Source organism: Amphimedon queenslandica, unplaced genomic scaffold, assembly GCF_000090795.2.
Source record: "Amphimedon queenslandica unplaced genomic scaffold, v1.1 AMPQUscaffold_13333, whole genome shotgun sequence".
NCBI classification, from domain to species: domain Eukaryota; kingdom Metazoa; phylum Porifera; class Demospongiae; order Haplosclerida; family Niphatidae; genus Amphimedon; species Amphimedon queenslandica.
In genome coordinates this window covers 34,784-44,080 of record NW_003546431.1, presented here as the reverse complement: position 1 = coordinate 44,080, position 9,297 = coordinate 34,784, and the positions used below count along the sequence as shown (strand labels likewise).

Genomic DNA, 9,297 nt, shown 5'->3' with positions numbered 1-9,297 from the left:
CCTATATCATTAGTATAAGTAACATCAGTAATTAAGTAATAGATCAACTATCACACCTTCTTTGTAATCAAGTAAAGTCCTCAGTTCTTGTTCCTCTCCATCAGCTAGTTTAATCTCCTCTGCAAGACACTCATTATTCATTACCTATAATCAGTACATAATATTAAACAAGGCCTCATACAGTTACAGTATCTTATACTTTGTATCTGATCCTTTTATCATAGACAGTGTAGTGGCCAATGGTTAGTCTAATTAAACTGAATTTCTTCATCAAGACAGTTAGGTTGTCTTGTGCTTCCAAGAGAAGAGCAGCTAGTAAATGATGTGGAGCATAACAGATGATAATGATGGAGTTCCCACGATAAATGCTTCGTACAATAATCCTCTTGTTTAATTTTTTAAATGCTTCCTCTAAGAGATTACGTATGTCATGAAGTGAGTGCTCATCTGGTTCCCATCCCAAAGTAAACTGAATTGTTTCACAAGTGTGGAAATGCTCAGGTTGATTCTGACTGAGGAAATCCTTCAATGATCCACTAACTGTCTTCACTTCTTCTTCATATTCTGATATAATAGGTTTTGCTTCAGTGATTTTAAACCGTTTTATAATTACTTTTAATATCGAGATATTGTTCACTCGGCATTTTTTGACAACAACATTCATAATTGCTTCAATACTATCAGCATTAGACAGGTCAGGACTCAATTCTGGGAAGGACAGTTGAAGGAATGACTTCAATTCTGCAGCTGATGGAATGGATTGAGATATTAATGGAACTAGCTCAGCAATAAGAATACCAAAACTTCCTCTAATTTCATCAAACATAGGCTGATTTGCTGCATTAAAAAAGAGCTCACTATCTATAATAATAAATATTATTAACAATCAATTTAAACTAATAATGTACTTGAAGCTGATACTGTTGTGTTTGCAGTTGGTAATTGATTGACAGTACTACTGGAAACTGGTCTAACTACAGCTGTAGTCACTTCAATTTTACCTGCATATACATTATAATTACTAAAATTATGTAGTATGAATTTATGTATGGAGTAGATTATTCATATTCCTTAGTATACAGTGTATTACTGAAATAAGCTTCTCCCTATCAGGAGAGGCTGGAGAGCAGTAACTAGGGTTGTATGGTTATACATAAATTGTTTCTGCACTGAGGTAGGGTATCATGCAAGGTGCATAGCAACTTCAAGGAAACTTGATTTAAATTTATATTGACTGACACATGTACATATAGTCATGTACATGTGCATGTAGTACATGAACATATGCATTAAACTTACTTAAATTTCCCCTTAGTTTAGATGCCATGTTCTTTAGTCCTACTTTCTGCAGTGAAGTAATGAGAGAAGAGAAAACACTGTTAGGATTAGGATGACACTCAAGTGTTGCTAGTACTGAAGAGAATATTTTATTAGATCTATCATAAGGACTGAGTCCAGTACTTTCCACAGTAACATGCACTGCTTTAGGAATGAGATCAGATGAAAAGAGATGATTATTTAATTGTGAAATAACTGGAGGATTTCCTGCCAACAAATCGACTAGATCAGCTAACATCTTTTTCATTGTAATGTATTCTGGTGAAGGCAGGGCTGGTGTTGTAACAAATGCTTGTGCTTGTAATAATAGACCAGTTTTATTTCTTGGTTTTGGTATTGGTAGTTTCTCTGTAAAAGGTTTTTTATGATGTTCTGGTGGTACAGGAGGTGGCTGTGCACTTTGTGCTGGAGGTGAACCTGGTGTACATATAGGTAGTGATTTTTGGCGTGGCTTAGGTACTGGTGGTGTCAGTTGTGTAGATGACTGACATGGTTTAAGTGCTGCTGGTGGAGGTTGTACAGTTTGCAAAAGTGATTGTGGCACTTTTGTTGTTGGCAATGGTTGAGATTGTCCACTTTGTGATACTGATTTTGGTTTATGTGCTACTGGGGGAGGAGACTTTAGTGTCTTTTGTGATGAACCTATTAATAGTAATTACTTTTAATAAAACGCTGTGGCTATAGGTCCGGTAACCGGACACAGTTTTCAATTGCTAGCCTGAGATCCGGCAGTCCGTTTTTCTCCGTAACTTGTGCGCATGCGCAATAGTGCAAAATGAAACTTAGTCTTTTTATCAAGAAACACTAAACCCAAATCCCAAAACCCTACGATCCCGGAGGCTAAGATGTATGAGAGGGTGCTCTAAAAACTAAACACTAAACCTCAATCCCAACCCTATGACCCCGGAGGCTAAGATGTATGAGAGGGTGTTTATTTCTTGACCAAAAAGCCAAAAAGTGAAAAATAGCAAAAAAAAATTTTTTTAAAGAAAAAAATCAAAACCCATAGTAGAGTACATTATCAATGATCGTACACCACCAATTTTCGGACACTTGTTTTAGGAAAACTATACATTGCCATCTCATGAAACTGCAAAGTATTATAGCAATAGTTATCCCTTATTTGCATGACAAAATCTGTAGCTCTAGCAAGAGTACATAGAAAGTTATAAGCTCTCAAAGCGTGGTGTCCGACAATACCAATAATCGGCCAAAATTCTCAATCTTCGGACTGTCATTTCTGAACGGCAGCAAAGGATAGTTTTAGAAGGTCACTATGATAACTTTGTAGGCCTGTCTTTAAACTAACTATCACCATCCGGATCTTTTTGATAGCTGTCTTTTTGACAGAGATAATGGCCACTTAAAATGTGTCACTGATCCCTCAATATACGGACAAATTTTACAAAAATATACAAAAATTATGAATTTTATTAGTAAAACTCCGTAAAATCATCAGTTTTGTATATTTTTGTAAAATCCGTGCCACCCGTAGGCACAGAGGGTGTGGTCTGGCTACACGAAACTAGGCAAGCTGTGCGGCGCGCTTCGCGCGCTGCAAAATTTTGCTGAACCACGCCCCTTTTGGGGCGTGGCCACACCTATTTTTCAACATGGCGACTTCTTGACCGATCATAGGCAACGTTGAATACCTTTTCAGCCTTATAATGGCATCATAGAAAGACTGCTTTGGCCTTTTCCTTTTATATGTAAGTTGTAGAACAGCTTTTCCTTCCAAAGGCAGCTTATTATTTGATTATTTTTAAATTTTGAGTTTAAAAAGGGGGGGCAATTGCCCCCCTGGCTACGCCCCTGGATTATTGGTATTGTCGGACACCACACTTTGAGAGCTTATAACTTTCTATGCACTCTTGCTAGAGCTACAAATTTTGTCACATAAATAAAGGATAACTATTGCTATAATACTTTGCAGTTTCATGAGATGGCAATGTATAGTTTTCCTAAAACAAGTGTCCGAAAATTGGTGGTGTACGATCATTGATAATGTACTCTATAGTTTCATTCAATAGTCTGGACCAAATTCGAACCACTGTCCACATCAGTGCAATCCACTTGAGCCTCTCCACTGTGCCACCACGACCCTGCTGCTTCAATGCTGCTGGACTTCGTATTTATATTCGATTTCTATAATATATATGTACTGGGGCGTAGCCCCAGTATATGGGCGAAGCCCCTATTACCGGATCTCTAGCTCTGATTACACCATGTCCGGTTACCGGACCAATAGGCACTTCGTTAATAAAACACTGACAGTAACTACAGTTTAGTGTTTGTTGATTATGCTAGCTAATTATTGTAATTAATGCATTTTTATACCTATTATTTTTTCAGTAACTACTCTCATTTCATGTAACAGTGCTGGATGTTCTTCAAATGCTTGTCTAAGAAGTGAAATTCCTTCACAATCACTAGCAGCATTTCTAATCTTTCTTATAGTATCAGCATCAAGCAGTGGTAGAGACTCCTCCAGTTGTCCTTTGATCAATAACTCATGAAACTCTATCAGTTCAGATACTGTTGGTCTATCATCTGGTGTATCCATTAATGCGATAGGAGAGAGTGGAGGACCTCCCTATCAATGGCTTGTTTGTACCAGTAGTAGCTGGTCCTAAGTTGACAAAAAAAGCAAAAATTCATAATTTCCCTTAAGAATAATATTATTTATTTATTTAATACAATTTATTGTAGCTGTATATGGTATATACTAATCTATGAATTATGATATATTTTTAATAATCAATTATTGGGTATATTTACACTCACCAGTAGCAGTACTGTGTACATCATTAGTTCCTTTGATATCATTACCACTGATCATAGCATTACGTTCTATAGAATACACACACACACACAGTCAATACTAATACAATCAGTGATATTAACTTACTCTCTTGATCTAACTTGTCAGCTGCAGCATTCTCATTCATAGATTTAAGAGCATCTGACAGTGAGTCAAAGGTAGCTCCTCCTTTACTATCAACATTATCAGCTCTACGCAACCACTTGGAGATACACTCTGTCAAGCAGCGAGGTATATCATCAGAAAAAATTGCTTCCAAAACATCCAGTGTGTCCTTATGTAGTCCTAGTCTCAGTCCCAGCTCATACCATCTTGTCTGAGGGAAACCACATCTCTTTAATAGATCAAGTACATCAATAAGTTGATCTACAAAACATAATATATAAATTTATTATAGAATACAGTCAATTGTTACCAATAGTCAAAGGAGAAGAGAAGAGACTCAGAGAAGAGGAACAAGAACTGGTTTTAGTTGCCATTGATCAAAGAACAAGCTAACCGGATGCAAACTTTGCAAAGGAATGACAAGGGAGGGGCTTGTTTTGGGCGGGGCAATTATTGTTACACAGCCAAGAATTCTCATCTCTGATACAGGCCACTACCCAAAATCAATGATTCAGGCCTGATGTCTATTTTGATACAGTCCTGACTGGCATCAATGTTGAATCATGTCTGTTGCTCTGGCTGAACCAGGGCCGACTTCACCATAGTTGTAGCATGGATAGTTATCATACTAGACTCATTGCTTTGCAGGCTGCCCAAAATCCATGATACAGGAATGTATCAAGGCTGATCCTGATTGATATCAGTCATGTAGTCTCGCCGGGCCATCAGTCATGATTCAAAGTAAAATTCTTGGCTGTGTATTTTAACCCTCAAATTTTCAATATGGCGGCATTGAAACAGACAGATCTTGATGGACTTTTCATCTACAGGGAACAGAGAAAGTTGATGATGAAAATGATGGAGTTACCAATGACAGCAAAATAACAGATGAGGTAGTTCAAATGTACCTGTACATGTATACTAGTACATGAATTTTAGTCAAATTGTGAAATACATGTATGATATGTCCTGTACCCGTACCTGTAGGGGCACCATCAAAGTTTTTGTCCTGGACCCCACATAGCCATAGCCCATGGATTTTTCCAAAAAATAGCTCCGAAATTATTCCAAATTTTTATTACATTTTCTGATGCATATTGATGTCTTTATGCTGTGTAGCAAGTTTGAGCTGATTCCAACTTCAATTTTTTAAGTTACTGTCATTCTGTCCTTCTATTAGAGGGACCTCCTATACTTTATATAGGATTATATTTACTTAATGTATGTAGCCCCCAGTCTTATAATATATACAGTCTCTTTTATTGAGTAGTTGTTCTCTCATTATTTCTAGTTTAATTTGGTAAGACAGTCTGATCAATCTCAACTACTAGTACCATTCCTTCATGATCCTAAGACTAATAATAATTTTGTACCAAAGTGTATGCCTCTCCAGTATCAAGGACTGATCTATCTCTCTCTCTTCAGTTTGTGGATCAAGTATTGAGGAAACAATCTAGTACTATGGGGCGTGTCTGTCAGTGGAGCTAACTCGTTACACAATGAGTCTAGTCTGTCTCGTTCTGTTAGTTACTTACTGACTCAAAACATACCAGTATGAAGGACTGTGGTATTATTATTATTATAAATTGTACATGTATGTCATTTCTAATTATAATATTGTACAATTAAAGTAATATTGAAATGATTCGTCACTTTTTGTGGGTGGGACTAGCAGAAGTGAGCCACGCCATAGATATTAGAGTTAAAAGAAATATCTATGGCCACACACTAATTGATTAGAATGAGATTATGAAAATAATAAAAATAACAGCTCAGCCTTTTATGTATAGTGTATTCTGATTGGTCGCTTGTTTTTGGTGAAGATACACAAATTCACATGAAAAGTGATTAGTTACAACCAGTCTACTCTGTCTTGTATGAGGTGATAGTTAGGATAAGTATTAATACAAGTCTCTTTGTGTCGCTTGTCTAGCATAAGTCTCCTTATATTCTTATTATCCATTAGTGACTGGAGGATGAGTAGTATTGACTCAGTAGACAATGAAGTCTTCCTTAGTTCCAGTACAACTAGTGATGAGTTATTGAGGAGGAGGTGAGAAAGAGCCTGTCCACTAGTAGAAGTGATGAGAGGATTATCATAAAGATCTAATGAGGTAAGTGTAGAGTTATGTTCAAGTGCTTGACAGATATTAGTAACTCCCCTATCACTGATGGAGTGGCCTTTGATGCCTAGTTCTTGTATTGTTTTATTATTAGTTAGTAGCATACACAAGTACTGGATACAATCATTAGTTAATGGAGTGAATTGTATCTCAAATCTCCTCAGGTTTAGTGTATGCAGTTTAGTTGATGATAGTAGAGATACTGTACTATTAGTAGATGAGTGTTTCAGTTTAATCTTACTATGATATTTATTATTACTAATCACTTCATTACACTGAACTGGAGATGGAGAGTACAGGGATACACTGTCACTGTACCGCCAGTCCACACTCCCAGTGACTCCTAATATAAACCAAAGGATTATACTTATATACATGTATGTACATAATAATACACATATTCACATCATGTGTATATACAAACACACACAACTTGCTAGTTGTCACTACAACCAATAAACAAATACACACACAATACATATGTACTTACATACACACATGTAATGTGTACATATGTAGGGACAGGAATATAATGCATGAAATTACATGTACATTGTACATGCTACATGCACAAGTATGCATGTACACATGACATTACATGTTCATGAACAATTATACTGACTGTCACAATAATCACAAATATTACCTTCATCATGTTGTTCCTTGTCTTGTCTCAGTGCAGGTATCATAATAGGATCATCATTAATAGTCTCCAAGAAAAGAGAAGCTTTCTCATCATTACTAGATGAATCATTCCTTATCTTCTGTAGAATAGGAAGGGACACTTCTTCTACTGACAGTATAAACTCTAACAATTGAAGTGACTCCAACATTGAGTAAACACAACTACTAGGAATGTATCCCTCATCACCAGACACCAAGGATCTTCCATACCACTCAAAAATATTCCATTTCTCATATATCTCCAGCTGCTCTCCTTCACTGAATGAAAGATCACCACTCCTTATTCCATGATAGTCAATACATGCTGTGTAAATAGATTCTGCTGTTGGTGATTGTGTACACTGATCCTTCTCTATACAGTGTATCAATCAGTTAATGATTTAATTAATAACATATCACATACTCTCAATATTTCCCTTTTGACTCGTCATTAGTTGTACACTAGTTATTGATAAATATTTTTGTAGTAACTCAATCTCTTTCTTATACTCCACTAATGCCTCCTCTCTTCCTGTGATGAGGTAGTATAGACAGATTATACCAGTAGAGTCAGTACCTGCTTTCATTAGGAGAGAGGTTCGGAAATACTCAGTCTCTGATTTCTTTGATTTGAATATTTTCTTTGTAGCCACTTGTAACCTTGCTCTTTCCATCTTCAGTTTAGAATCTACAGTAATGACACAATGAGAATTTTATAAGATAATTGTACTGATTGTTCAAATGATTATCAACTGCTTATTACTTTAATACATGCTTTAAGTTAGTACTATACCTGGTGTCTGTAGTGTCCTTTCAATATACTCTATACAAGTAAAAATACATTAATAAAACATCTTCATCATTCACTAACTATACCTTTTCTTTTTTTGATGATATTCAGTTGTTTATCTTGTTCAAATATTGATCCTATACCATTAGTATAAGTAACATCAGTAATTGAGTAATAGATCAACTATCACACCTTCTTTGTAATCAAGTAAAGTCCTCAGTTCTTGTTCCTCTCCATCAGCTAGTTTAATCTCCTCTGCAAGACACTCATTATTCATTACCTATAATTAGTACATAATATTAAACAAGGTCTCATACAGTTACAGTATCTTCAGTATACTTTGTTTCTGATCTTTTTATCATAGACAGTGTAGTGGCCAATAGTTAGTCTAATTAAACTGAATTCCTTCATCAAGACAGTTAGGTTGTCTTGTGCTTCCAAGAGAAGAGCAGCTAGTAAATGATGTGGACCATAACAGATGATAATGATGGAGTTTCCTTGATGAATGCTTCGTACAATAATCCTCTTGTTTAAATCTTTAAATGCTTCCTCTAAAAGTTGACGTATGTCAACAAATGAATGCTCATCTGGTTCCCATCCCAAAGTAAACTTAATTGATTCTAAATCATCAAAATGCTCTGGCTTATTCTGACTAAGGAAATTCTTTAACGATTTGCAAGCTATTTTCACTTTTTCTTCATATTTTGATATGACATGTGATGCTCCAGTTACTTCAAACCGTTCTACAATTGTTTTTATTTTTGAGATATTATTGATTCGGCATTTTTTCACTATAACATTCAAAATTGCTTCGATACTATCAGCATTAGACAGTTCATCACTCAATTCAGGGAAGGATAGCTGAAGAAATGACTTCATTTTTGCAGCTGATGGAATTGATTGAGATATCAATGGAATGAGCTTATCAATAAGAATACCAAAACTGCCTTTGATCTCATCAAACAAAGCCTGATGTGCTGCATTGAAGAAGAACTCACCAGCTAATAATAATGAATAATATTAAAATTGAATTGAGACTAAGAGTATATACCTGAAGCTGATACTGTTGCATTTGGACTAGGTAAATTACAGACTGTACTACTGGCAACAGCTGTAGTCACTGATCTATTAATCATTTCATCTATTATGAAACATAATATAAAATACAAATATATATATACTCTTACCACAATCTTTAATAATATCTTGAGCTAAAGGTTTAGTTTCTTCTAATTCCATTAATATATTTCCTAGTGACCTCAGCTTACTGTGATCATCAGATACTGCAATCATTAATTCTCTTAATGTATCACTTAATGAGCCACCACATCTCTCAATCTTCCTTTGTGTATCCTCAGTGATTAATCCTTCTGTATATAACAACTGGATACAACTATCAGTGAGAGATACTTGTGATATTCTATCACTGTAATGCTGCAGTATCTGACTAGCAGGAT

General features: G+C 35.6%; 1 protein-coding gene and 1 long non-coding RNA gene across 2 annotated transcripts; one reads left to right on the top strand and one right to left on the bottom strand.

The window, feature by feature from the left end:
• Positions 1–24: 24 nt before the first annotated feature.
• On the bottom strand, positions 25–4,146 carry LOC109583044 (uncharacterized). Its single transcript, XM_019998216.1, has 6 exons — positions 4,123–4,146; positions 3,676–3,967; positions 1,300–1,980; positions 909–1,001; positions 200–861; positions 25–144 (listed from the first exon to the last, which is right to left on the bottom strand). The coding sequence occupies exons 2-6, from the start codon at positions 3,899–3,901 to the stop codon at positions 25–27; spliced, it is 1,782 nt and encodes a 593-aa protein (XP_019853775.1). The 5' UTR covers positions 3,902–3,967; positions 4,123–4,146.
• Positions 4,147–4,823: 677 nt separating this feature from the next.
• LOC109583051 (uncharacterized) lies at positions 4,824–5,816 on the top strand. The gene is made up of 2 exons (XR_002185338.1): positions 4,824–5,157; positions 5,556–5,816. It is a non-coding gene; the product is annotated as an uncharacterized LOC109583051 (long non-coding RNA).
• The last annotated feature ends 3,481 nt before the right edge of the window (positions 5,817–9,297 follow it).

Bases quoted from the DNA above. Each gene is read 5' to 3' on its own strand.
- LOC109583044 (XM_019998216.1), bottom strand. From the start codon at position 3,901: ATGGATACACCAGATGATAGACCAACAGTATCTGAACTGATAGAGTTT. The intron at 862-908 runs GTACATTATTAG...TTATTATTATAG, and splicing joins CACAACAGTATCAGCTTCAA to ATAGTGAGCTCTTTTTTAAT. The intron at 145-199 runs GTATAAGATACT...TACTGATTATAG, and splicing joins ATAAAAGGATCAGATACAAA to GTAATGAATAATGAGTGTCT.